Source organism: Syngnathus floridae, chromosome 2 (assembly GCF_059516105.1).
Source record: "Syngnathus floridae isolate MCC-2025c chromosome 2, RoL_Sflo_1.0, whole genome shotgun sequence".
Classification (NCBI taxonomy): domain Eukaryota; kingdom Metazoa; phylum Chordata; class Actinopteri; order Syngnathiformes; family Syngnathidae; genus Syngnathus; species Syngnathus floridae.
Window position 1 is genome coordinate 1,608,550 of NC_142414.1, and position 13,520 is coordinate 1,622,069.

A 13,520-nucleotide genomic window follows, 5' to 3' on the forward strand; every position below is an offset into this window, starting at 1 on the left:
AAGATAATAAATGAACTCTCCCATCTTTCACAACTGTCGTTTTAATATAAAAGTCCTTAAAACACAAAAAATTGCCTAGCCTTAGTGTAGAAGGTTGACACTGTTAGGTTCAGATTCAGCAAAAGGATCAGCAGACAAAACCAGTGAGACAGAATGTTGAGTCTTTTCTCGCGAGGAGTGCAAACAGACTTACATCAATCCAAAATACACTAAAGGTCTTGTTTACACTCCTCTCTTTTTATTTAGGAATGCCCTACCTACAATGTGAGACTAGCCCCTGATAGGTGGGGGGGGGAAAGCGTGGGCTTTGTCTCAGGAGTGAAGAAACGAGATTCTATGTGAAACTAGAAGTCGCGGACAGGATCCCACGAGAAACGAAAAGTGAATGTTATGGGAAACAAAGTAGTAATGTGAAAAGAGTGCATAGACAAAATGACATGTGCAGACATCAACATCTTGGATTCCCAGATGTGTAGAAGGTCAGGAAACTCCAGACAGCATCGTTTGACTTGTTGTGGACTGGGTGATGTCTGCAAGAAAAAACAGCAAGCATTCTGCGCAATAACTTTATTAATAAGTACGCATTAGGGAACGCATGATAACATATATATACAATTTATCTAACAATTCCCCCCTGTTTTATCATAAGTTCCCGGAGAACAACACATCACCCACATGGCCACTTCAAAAAGATTTACAGCCGAGGGATCACATTTCGCAAGAACTAACTTACACACAGGAGGAAACTGAGTCATAATCGGCAAAGCTAGGGTCAAGAAACAAACCGGACAGGTCTACCACAAAAGAGTCGCCAACCGGGTCGTCACTAGAGAAGGAACCCGCGTCGATCGAAAGGTCATCCCTTTGGAGCAACGGGAAAGTCTCAGCTGGTGGAGAGATAGCAGTTGTAATTAGTCTGTTAATTAGGGATCGGAGACAAGGGATGCAACAACATCCACACAAGGTCAAAATGGCAGAGAAAACGGCTATGGAGACCAGGGCAGAGGAAACCAGGGTGCGGTACTTTCCGAACACGTCCAACCAGTCGGTCCAAACGTCTGTGTTCACCCCACTGTGCTCCTTCATCTCCCCGTTCAAGGTCCGCAGGCCCTCAAGGGCCTGGGACAGGCTTCCGCCGGCTGCAGTATTATTCGGAATAAACGTGCAACATTGCTCACCGAACATGGCGCAGACACCGCCCTCCTTTGAGAGAAGCATGTCAAGGGCCAGTCGATTCTGGAAAGCCATGAGGGAAGTAGCGGCCAGTTGGGAGTGGACCGCCCTGAAACCCGCCTCGGACCAGATTCCAAGCCTCTGCACGTTGTAATGGACGTAGTTAATCCTGTCAACAGTTTTGTTAATAGTACACCACCAACACAGGGCGGATTCAAAACCAGCTGCTATCTGATCCACCAACTTATACTCATCCGGTACTCCTCTAGGAACACCAATGGCGTCAATGTAAGTTGGATTAGCCGCGCCCCGCCACTCGGCGCTTCGTTTCGTTCTCGGCCAGAAAACGGGAACCACGGACTTACCAAAAGATGTTAGATCATAAGAGGACATCGGTAACAAATGAACAGGTAGCAATAGGGTTACCAAAGCGCAAATTCCGGAGCCGTCGAAAGGCAACCTATCATAAAGTTTGTTACTATTACACCAAAACCAAACATCACTACGAGCAATGGGCAAAAAAGGGGCAGTGACATAGGTCATGGACCCACACCATAGAGGAGGTAGGGCGCCGAGCCTCTCACCGGTACCAGGTAATCTAATACATGTAAAATTACCCTTAGCTACATCGGACGAAAAAAGGGGTTTATATTTTGTCATAGAGGCAACAGGGTAAACCTTATCCCATTTAAAACAATCATGAGTGGGTGAAATGGACAGGCTTAACATTAAAGTAACAGCACACTTAGGACCTATATTCGCAGGTATGATTTTCAAAAGAGGTCTTGGACCCATGCATGCAACGCAACTGGCGCCAGCCATCTTTGCGGCCTGCTCAGCCATAAGAAGCCAGTTGTTAGTATGACCGCTTATCCCTGTGGAGGCCACAAAATAGCTGTCTACATCAGTGAGGAGCGTACTTGTGATTTTCGCTCCTGCTGACAGGGTGTATTTATTTGTAACGGGACGGTCTGCGACCGACATTGTTCTATTAAGGCAAATAGCAATAGGAAAGCGAGGATCGATTCCAGAGGACCAAGCCCACAGTTGAAAACCCCAACAAGAAGTGTTAAACAAGGTGGCATTTGGAGGACGAATATGACCATCAGGGAGTGTAAGAGTCAAAAGGAGGCTTGTGCCCCGATTTATCAAAGTCACTCGTTTAGCAAAGAACACAGCCTCGTCACTGGAACCAGAGGGCCAATACCCTCGCATTTGCGTGGTGACAAGGGTGCCCCAGCCGGTGTTAACCGGGTGGCCAGTTAAATACCACCAATACCAGAGCCATCTATCTCCAGTAGTGGGGCGACCATTACGAAACCCTTTCAAACTTTTCAAAGGTAAAATAATAGAAGAAGATGTGTTAGGAGCCACAGTAAACATTAATGAGTTATTATAAGCCCAAGACAAAAGCCATGGTACACAGGTTGGAACACGGACGGCTCCTGGAACACAAACAACATGATCAAAAGGGGATTTAGTGTCGCGCTTATGTCTAGCAAGTTCTCCCCATGAGCCACATCGACTAGAATTAGCGTTAGCAGTCGCCTGAGAGAATAATGTTCGAGGCTCATGGTACTCTATCCCTCCAAATAAAATAACCCCCGAAAAAACACAATGGTAACACAAACCAGCAAAAGCAACCAAAAACACATGGCAGACTTAGCGCAGGCCACAGCCTGATTAAAGCACTCACCAAATGACCCTCTAATGCTCATGTGTTTGGATCTCCTCAGAGTCAACACCCTGAGCTTCGGGTTGGTGTCTTGGAAATTGGCTTCTGCTAGCTTTCGTGTCAACCCTGGATCTTGGCACCAGGATCAGGCACTATTACCAGACTTTGCTCACCTTCCGTACTTAGGTTGGGTCTGCGGAGATCACCTATTTACAATAAGATAAATGCAGAAAACAAATAAATGCAGAAAAAACAATATTCTTTCCCTTCACATTTATGTAATTGGATATAAACCATATGTATTGCCTGAAACGGATACAATAGAGTCGGGAACTTTCCTCTCTGAGGTCTTAAATTGCCTCGTGAAAAAGCTGCAAAACCGTATGTCGTATAAATAGCTTCAACTTGTTTCCCCATACCCCCTGTCGAGACATGGGTGACCCCATGACTCGAAATAGCAGCCCATTTGAACAAGTTACGAGGCAAGACAGGTATGCCCAAAGGTCACACAAAAAGACCATCAGTGTTTTTAGTTGCACCCCCCAGCGTCCAAACGTTGAGTTAGTAATGTGGAATGGGTGACGGGCTTCGCTGTAGAAGTTATCATGCCACGGTTGCTCCACTGCTGAGCAAAAACGTGCACTGTAGCAAAAGCATACTGACTATCAATCCAGATAGTGACGGACTTGTTTGCAAACAATTTGCAGGCCCCAGTCAAAGCAATGAGCACAGCGGCCTGTGCTGACACATAGGATGGCAGTTTAGCAGCCTCCAAAACCATGCCGGCAGTAACAATGGCATACCCAGTAAGGGTCACACCCGATTCATTTTCCTTAGAAGACCCATCAACAAAACCACATGACCACCTGGCAGAGGCGTATCTTCCAAAACAGGCCGAGCCTTCGCAATCTGTTGGGCAGCATCGACACAATCATGGAATCCGCCGTCCTCAGGAAGGGGAATGAGAGTGGCAGGATTGAGTGTTGTGCATCTTTCAACGGTCAGACGCAGCTGAGACAGCAACGTAGCCATGCAAGAAAGATGACGTGCAGGCGACAGAAAAGTCACTCACTCACTCACTCACTCACTCACTCACTCACTCACTCACTCACTCACTCACTCACTCACTCACTCACTCACTCACTCACTCTGACAATCAATTAATCAATCATCCAATCAATCAATCACACAGGTGTTAACTAATTCGTAATTATATTACAAGCAATCCCTAATCCTACTTTACCTTTGTATAAGGCACAGGTGTCAAAATGTGCTTCATATTCATGTCATTACTCGAATTGCAAATTATCTTCCCTCTTAATAATGTTGTAAGTTTAAATATTAGACCAGTTCGTATTTGTCTGACTTGAAAGCGAGTTACTCGTCAGCTCGTTTTGCAACCCCCACAATATGAGGCGCTCACACATCTACTCGGGTATACCAGTCATACCAGCCCACCAAAAGAAGCCATGACTACACCGCGGCCCACGAACAAATGAGTTTGACACCCCTGGCACAAGGGATAGCCTTCTCATTGATCAATCGCGTATCTTAAATCATGCTTTTCCTCCCTTGAAGCGACCATGTACTTCAAACCCAAACGGCACCATTTTATAGGGAAAAAATTTGTCGAATTTATTCGTTCTCGACATAATACTGGTCGCAAATTTGCATGTAGAGTATCTTTGAGTTGTTGATCATAGACATAAGTTGAACACTCTTTCTGGTCTGTGTCTAAAGTCTTCAAACAACTTATCTCGTTTTTGTTTAGTTCGGCCAATGTCTGTGTAATTTGCTCTACGTTGGAATTTTATTTTTATCCTGCCCAATAGTTGGTCAATTTGTATTTGTAATGGCACCCTGTTATATTCCAATGGACGGCCCTGGAGATCAAAAGGACTCTAGGTGCCTTTAACGCTTGCCCAATGTTTGGTTAAGGATGCCATGAAAACCTGTTGTACTTCATCACCTCTCAAATTATAGGAAGCAATGAGTTGTTTAATTTGGGGTACAAAGACGGAAAGGATGGTTCGCTTTGCCGTGCCACAATATCTGTCTTTGTAATTTGATCATTTTTCTCATCTTCATTCATCACATTCATCTTAGCTGCGATTCTTAAGCGAGCTCGCGCTGACACTGTGTCATCATCTTCCTGTCTGTGCAACAGCAAGTTCTTTTTTATCTTTTCTTTGTCTTCCTTACCTTTCAATTTTCCTCTCATCTGGGAAAATGAGAATGTAATTTTGCTTTTTAATTTTTAATTTTAAGTCTTGCAAAATTGCTATATCCTTACTGCACTGAGATAAACTGTTAAACATATCTTTAAACAAAACCAATCTATGCTCCTGCAGAGACTCTTCAAAATGGGACCCAAATGTCAGATTACAAATCAAACCCCCTCCTTCACTCTCACATTTTTTGATAGAACAGTCTACTTAGCTAGACACTGTCATATCATACTGAATAATGGCCTGCAAATTAAATATAGTGTTGTTGCTGTGGTCCCTCAAAACATGTGACTAGAATTCGGACAATTACTAACCCCCATCAATTGATAAATTATCTCCTCACTAAAGTCCTAGCCTGTTAACCTATCTGCATCAAGAAGACATTTGCAATGCAGGGGATTAGAGAATAATAATAACACCATTGATTTCTAATCATTAACCTAATTTTATCCAGTTCTACAATGTATGTTTTCTCTTACTCCCACATTTTTATGAGGGTTGGGCACCCTCCTCGTCGGATGAGTTTCTGCCCACAACCGTCATATTATTCTATAATTTCTAATTTTTACATTTAACAATGCAAATCTGATAAACCATTGTCTAGCACACCGTTTTCGTGCACCAATTTAACGCAATTCCAACCTTTATAACGAACTGATACACAAAGACAAACATACACAGAAACAAACACACGGGCCCACAACATAGACATGACAATCTTCCCAGCCGATAACAAGGGTGGGGGGAGCAACTGAAGTGCGGAGAGCCTCGCCACCGCCACGTTGCATAATGCAACCACCTCTGTCCAAAATATGCATTTGTCAAGATATTTTATATTTTCGGTGTCGACCCCTTGCATTTTAATTCATGTCGGGGTAGCGACTTTTGTTTGCTATTTTGATTTTCCCATGGTTCGTTCGTTTAATTTTCGGAGTTGGCAATTTGAATGGCACCTACAGTGTCCTAAAGTCAATTTAATTCACAGGACAGTGGTAAAATATTCAATGAGTGATAAGTCTCCTTTCCTCTGCTCTCACAAAACCACTGCTTACATAAAGGAGAGCTCAAATGAGATCACTCTAAGTCAAACCACACACACACACACACACAATGCGCATTATCGTCTCACAGGCAAGCAGGGGAGTCCGCCCTCCCGTGGAACTTAACAAAATCTAAACTCTTCAACCTTCCTATTGTGTAAGAAAAACCCTATTTTTGCTTTTTCCCCAAAGCCAATATAAAACCTATCTTTTCACGGATAAAGAAGCCAAACCAGCTAAACCAGAGTTAAAAAACACCACAGATGGCAGCAGAAAGCTAACACTAACACCCTAGGAAGGTTAATTAGGAGGCCCACGACACCTCAGCGGAATTTAACTGCTCCAAATTACCTGTACTTCTCTAGAAAACAGATGGGTCCGCTTTCCCATGGAATTTAACTGACTTATCAGTCAGGGGACTCCAACATCCCAGCGGAATTTACTGTTTCTAATTGCACTTGATAGGGTCTAGAATTGTCAAGGTTTTAAGTGACCTCTTGTCACTGCACTTTCATTACTTTCAACAGAATCAAGATTCGTACTCACAGTCTGCCGGGCCTTTCCCCGGATGTTCTCGTCAACCACTCCAGCGTCCAACCGACTGATCGAGTCAGCCCCGTGAAAAGGGTTTCCTCAATATGCCTTGGCCAAGGACTTGTCCTGCGTCGAAAAGTCGGCCGGAGCCAGAAATAGTCCTATTGAGATTCCGGAACGAGCCCCCAAAAATCTGTTAGGTTCAGATTCAGCAAAAGGATCAGCAGACAAAACCAGTGAGACAGAATGTTGAGTCTTTTCTCGCGAGGAGTGCAAACAGACTTACATCAATCCAAAATACACTAAAGGTCTTGTTTACACTCCTCTCTTTTTATTTAGGAATGCCCTACCTACAATGTGAGACTAGCCCCTGATAGGTGGGGGGGGGAAAGTGTGGGCTTTGTCTCAGGAGTGAAGAAACGAGATTCTATGTGAAACTAGAAGTCGCGGACAGGATCCCACGAGAAACGAAAAGTGAATGTTATGGGAAACAAAGTAGTCATGTGAAAAGAGTGCATAGACAAAATGACATGTGCAGACATCAACATCTTGGATTCCCAGATGTGTAGAAGGTCAGGAAACTCCAGACAGCATCGTTTGACTTGTTGTGGACTGGGTGATGTCTGCAAGAAAAAACAGCAAGCATTCTGCGCAATAACTTTATTAATAAGTACGCATTAGGGAACGCATGATAACATATATATACAATTTATCTAACAGACACTGTCCTCCTTACAGTTAGGAACGTGTACCACCAAAGAGGACAAGGAGGCATTTGCTATCGTCTCGGTTCCTGTGATGGAGATTCGGGATCTGGATTTTGCCAACGACGCGAGTGCAATGTTGAGCATGGTGGTGGACCAGTTCATTCAGGGCTTCATCAACCAAAACGACCGCCGGTGAGACTCTTGCTGTGTGGACAGTGCATGGGAATGGATGAATAAATATCTACATGCTCACCTTTTTTTGTCAGCTTTGCCATCAAGCTGCTAGAGGATGTGGTCTTCTTCGTGGTAGATATTGTCAACAGCGGTCAACCAATATTGGACGTCACTATGACCAAAGCCAATCGCGAGAGGCAGAAGCTAATGAGGGAGCAGAACATCCTTAAGCAGGTAAGGAACATCTCTTACAAATCACATAATCTCGCTAGACACAAGGTCCTACTAGAACAGGGGTGTCAAACTCTTTTGTGTTTTGTGTCATAGCTTCTTTCGAAGGGCCATTATGACTGTAAACCCAAATAAATGTATGAGCACCTCACATTATATACAGTAAAAGCTACAAAACAAACTGCCAAATAACTCATTCTCAAATCAGGCGAGTAAAGACTGGTCAAATATTAAAAAAAAAAAGATATTAAAAGTGAAAACAATTTGCAATTCTAATAATGACACACGAATTTGATGCACAATTTGTCTTCGGGGGCCACATAAAATGATGTGGCGGGCCATATCTGGCCCCCGGGCCTTTAGTTTGTGTTGGGTCTAAATACGATTAGACATTAAATCACTCGCTGGAATGAAGAGGAGAAGACAACCAGAACAGGTTTACTCGCGAGGAGAACGATAGAGAAAGCAATCTCAGTTACAACCTCCATCAGTTCTGAGTCCTTTCTCCACGTGCCCCTCTTTTTAATGTTATGGTTGCCCTGGTTACAGAGGCGTTGCTACACTAAAGGGAGGGGGGATTGTGTCTGTAGCAACGCTGATTAGCAAAAGAATGTAGTGTGGTGTGAATTAGCACTTCGTTGTTGGCTCTTGAACCCCCGCAGAGACCGTCCTCAGCCGTCTTCCCTCACAGTTGGCTGACTCCTTCTCGACTGTGGTCAAATACCCTGAAGCACGTTGATTGCCGCTTTGCTGTGGAACAAATGCAACTAGACCTTTGCTAACTTTGTCTACTTGGTAATTAACACATAATAATAATAATAAGTAACTTGTCCTAAACACTTCAACACACATTAAGCAAACGTGAGGTAACCGGTATGCAGTTCCTTAAACAAACATTGAGTAAATATGGGATAACTTTTATGCAACTACTTCTAACTGTATGTAACCTTTAACAAAGAAAAACAGGTCTGATAAACTACAATCTATGAACCAAAACTATATCTAACTGCAAAGGAATGAAGTTCCTGTGAATCAAACAAAGAACATGTCACCTATGCAAATAAGCCTTGCTCATTGTTAGTGAAGGCCTCTTACGGGAACGTAAACACACAGACAACATAAGGACAGGAAGGACACAAATGGCTGACAGGGATCAAAAGACATCCCTATCACTAAAAAGGAAGAACCTAGACAAAAGACCCTTGACATTTAAGCCCCAAGTCCACTGACGGGTGAACATTTGCAACTGCTGGCGAACGTAGCAAAATCCACGTTCACGTCAAGATTTGTTAGGGTTGTTCAAAGTCGCAAAACGTTCACCAAACATTTTCCTAAAAGTTTGTTTTTCTCTTCCGACAAGGAAAGTACATGTCTGGCGATTGTTTGGCAAATTTTTGTGACCTTACACAAACCCTGAGAAAGTTTTGTTCGCTACTATTGTGCACTCATGGCACATTCTCAACTTTGTGTAAATGGGAATAGCGTAAATGAAAATGATGAATGTGCTGTTAAGAATGAATGGTGAAATTTTGGCTGGAATTTTATGAATTTTGGCAAAAGTGTAAATATTTGGAATGAAAAAAATGGAAGCGCCCGTCGCGTGATATTTTTGGAGTACAGTCAAGCCTCGGTTTTGGCCTTCACACATATGTTATTCTACTCCATTCACTTTATTATTATTGTGTGAGGGCGATGGCGTCTGGTGAAGCCAGACTGTTGTCCCAACAAAAAGTTAACCATCTTCAGGTCAACACAAATAAACCACTTATGCTGATCATAGCCAATTTTCTCCAGTACGTACTTCACTGCTTCATACTTGGCCTTCACACATATGTTATTCTACACCATTCTCTATTATTATTATTAGTGTGAAGGTGAAGACCTTCACACTATTGTTATTGCTGTCCTTTATTAGTGTGAAGGTGAAGACCTTCACACTATTGTCATTGCTGTCCTTTATTAGTGTGAAGGTGAAGACCTTCACACTATTGTTATTGCTGTCCTTTATTATTAGTGTGAAGGTGAAGACCTTCACACTATTGTTATTGCTGTCCTTTATTAGTGTGAAGGTGAAGACCTTCACACTATTGTTATTGCTGTCCTTTATTAGTGTGAAGGTGAAGACCTTCACACTATTGTTATTGCTGTCCTTTATTAGTGTGAAGGTGAAGACCTTCACACTATTGTTATTGCTGTCCTTTATTAGTGTGAAGGTGAAGACCTTCACACTATTGTAATTGCTGTCCTTTATTAGTGTGACGGTGAAGACCTTCACACTATTGTTATTGCTGTCCTTTATTATTATTAGTGTGAAGGTGAAGACCTTCACACTATTGTTATTGCTGTCCTTTATTAGTGTGAAGGTGAAGACCTTCACACTATTGTTATTGCTGTCCTTTATTGGTGTGAAGGTGAAGACCTTCACACTATTGTTATTGCTGTCCTTTATTAGTGTGAAGGTGAAGACCTTCACACTATTGTTATTGCTGTCCTTTATTGGTGTGAAGGTGAAGACCTTCACACTATTGTTATTGCTGTCCTTTATTAGTGTGAAGGTGAAGACCTTCACACTATTGTTATTGCTGTCCTTTATTAGTGTGAAGGTGAAGACCTTCACACTATTGTTATTGCTGTCCTTTTGAAATTTTCCGATTTCGCAAAATTCGCGAATTTACGACAAATTTTTCCCCATTCATTCTCAATGGCAGATTCGACATTTCACATTTACGTCATTCCCCTTTTAAATTCACCTCATTCAGCACATTCAAACCACATTCGGAATGATTCTCGACATTCCCAAAATTCCCAAATTCAAAAATTTCACGTTTTCTCGTTAAAAATTCCGACAAAATTTCACGAAATTTCGTTTTTCACCTCTAATTTCTACATTTTTCGACCGATTCAACCCGTTCCAACTTCCAACTGTTCATCTTTTGCCTACCTATTCCACAACTTCCCACTTACAAAAAAATTCCAAATTTTCAAATTTGAAATTCAACCAAATTCTTCGTAATTTCGTTTTTCTACTCTAATTTCTACATTTTTCAACCGATTCAACCCATTCCAACTTTCAACTGTTCATCTTTTGCCTGCCTATTCCACAACTTCTCACCTATCAAAAATTCCAAAATTTCAAATTTGAAATTCAACCAAATTCTCCAAAATTTCGTTTTTCTACTCTAACTTCTACGTTTTTCAACCGATTCAACCCATTCCAACTTTCAACTGTTCATCTTTTGCCTACCTATTCCACACCTTCCCACTTACCAAAATTTCCAAATTTTCAATTTTGAAATTCAACCAAATTCTACAAAATTTGGTTTTTCTACTCTAATTTCTACATTTTTCAACCGATTCAACCCATTCCAACTTTATTCACTTTGGTCACCTCATCCTTACCATATTCACCCCCTTCACCCCCACTTCCACTATGCTTACAAAATTCAACCCTTGACCCCCACTTCCAGTGTGGCGGCCATCTTGGATTGACCCTGAAGTGCTCCCAATGAACCTAGAATGAACCGGAAGTGCCCCAAAACAACCGGAAGTGACCTTAGGTAAACAGGAAGTGACCTCAGGTAAACCGGAAGTGACCCCAAATCAAACCGGAAGTGACCTTTTTAAACCGGAAGTGACCCCAAATAAACCGGAAGTGACCTCAGCTAGACCGGAAGTGCCTCTAATCAAACCGGAAGTGACCTAAATAGACCGGAAGTGACCCAAATCAAACCGGAAGTGACCCCAAATGAACCGGAAGTGACCTCAGGTAAACCGGAAGTGACCCCAAATCAAACCGGAAGTGACCTTTTTAAACCGGAAGTGACCTTTTTTAACCGGAAGTGACCCCAAATAAACCGGAAGTGACCTCAGCTAGACCGGAAGTGCCTCTTATCAAACCGGAAGTGACTCAAATAGACCGGAAGTGACCCAAATCAAACCGGAAGTGACCCCAAATGAACCGGAAGTGACCTCAGGTAAACCGGAAGTGACCCCAAATCAAAGCGGAAGTGACCTTTTAAAACCGGAAGTGCCCCAAATCAAACCGGAATTGACCCCAAATGAACCGGAAGTGACCTCAGGTAAACCGGAAGTGACCCCAAATCAAACCGGAAGTGACCCCAAATCAAACCGGAAGTGACCTTTTTAAACCGGAAGTGACCTTTTTAAACCGGAAGTGACCCCAAATAAACCAGAAGTGACCTCAGCTAGACCGGAAGTGCCTCTTATCAACCCGGAAGTGACCCAAATAGACCGGAAGTGGCCCAAATCAAACCGGAACTGACCCCAAATGAACCGGAAGTGACCTCAGGTAAACCGGAAGTGACCCCAAATAACCCGGAAGTGACCTCAGCTAGACCGGAAGTGACCCAAATAGACCGGAAGTGACCCAAATCAAACCGGAAGTGACAATATTTCAACATTAAGTGCCCTAAATACCTACATTTGCGCTAACTTTTGCAAATTTTGCCCGATTAAACCCGTTTCAACATTTTAACCCCAAAAGTAAACCTCCTGAAGCCGTTTTTTTCCTTTTGTTCCAAATTTAAAAAAAATTTGGCGCAATTTTTTTTTCTTTTAATTCCCATTCATTCTCTATTAGGATTCAAGATTTGCTCTAACTTCTACATTTTTTAACCGATTCAATTCGTTCCAACTTTCAACTGTTCATCTTTTGCCTTCCTATTCCACAACTTCCCACTTACCAAAAATTCTCTACAATTTTGTTTTTCTACCTTAATTTCTACATTTTTCAACTTATTAAACCCATTCCACCTTTCAACTGTTCATCATTTTCCTACCTATTCCACAACGTCCCACTTACCCAAAATTCCAAATTTTCAATTTTGAAATTCACACCCAATTTTCCCAAATTTGCTTTTTCCCTTCTAATTTCTACATTTTTCAACCGATTCAACATCATTCTGCAGCATTCCCCAAGTATTTATTCAACCTCTTCACCTTCACACGCAATTTCTTCAGGAATTGCAAATTCTAGTTAGTGTGAAGGTGAAGACCTTCACACTATTGTTATTGCTGTCCTTTATTATTATTAGTGTGAAGGTGAAGACCTTCACACTATTGTTATTGCTGTCCTTTATTATTATTATTATTATTATTATTATTCTACTTATTCCGCTCACTTTTTTGACGCTTAACTCCTTCCACATACTTCAACCGATTCACTCCGTTCCACTTTTCACTTATTCCAAATATTCATGACACGGCTGCTTACATTTTTTTTGTTCGAAAAATTTTCCGTTTTCACAAAATTCACGATTTTGTGGCATTTTTTTCCCCATTCATTCTTAATGGCAGATTCAACATTTCACATTTTTGTTGTTCCAGTTTGAAATTCACTTATTTCAACACATTCAAATCACATTGGGGACATTCCCAAACTTGCCAAATTCAAAAATTTCACGTTTTCACTTTTAAAATTTGCACAAAATTTTGCAAAATTTCACAAAATTTAGTTTTTCACTTCTAGTTTCTACATTTATCCACCGATTCAACTCGTTCCAACTTTCAACTGTTCATCTTTTGCCTACCTATTCCACACCTTCCCACTTACCAAAATTTCCAAATTTTCAATTTTGAAATTCACACCAAATTTTCCAAAAATTTAGTTTTTCCCTTCTAATTTCTACATTTTTCAACCGATTCAACCCATTCCAACTTTATTCACTTTGTTCACCTTATGCTTACCATATTCACCCCCTTCACCCCCACTTCCACAATTCAACCCTTGACCCCCACT

The 13,520-nt window shown here is 41.8% G+C and overlaps 1 protein-coding gene across 6 annotated transcripts in view; it reads left to right on the forward strand.

The window, feature by feature from the left end:
• The window catches only part of itpr3 (inositol 1,4,5-trisphosphate receptor, type 3), a 469,401-nt gene that overhangs the window by 137,661 nt on the left and 318,220 nt on the right, over positions 1–13,520 (forward strand). For all 6 annotated transcript variants that reach the window (XM_088368417.1, XM_088368419.1, XM_088368416.1 and 3 more), the window contains 2 exons: positions 7,389–7,549; positions 7,624–7,765. In XM_088368417.1, coding sequence (XP_088224543.1) covers positions 7,389–7,549; positions 7,624–7,765 — 303 coding nt within the window. The remainder of the gene's footprint in view (positions 1–7,388; positions 7,550–7,623; positions 7,766–13,520) is intronic.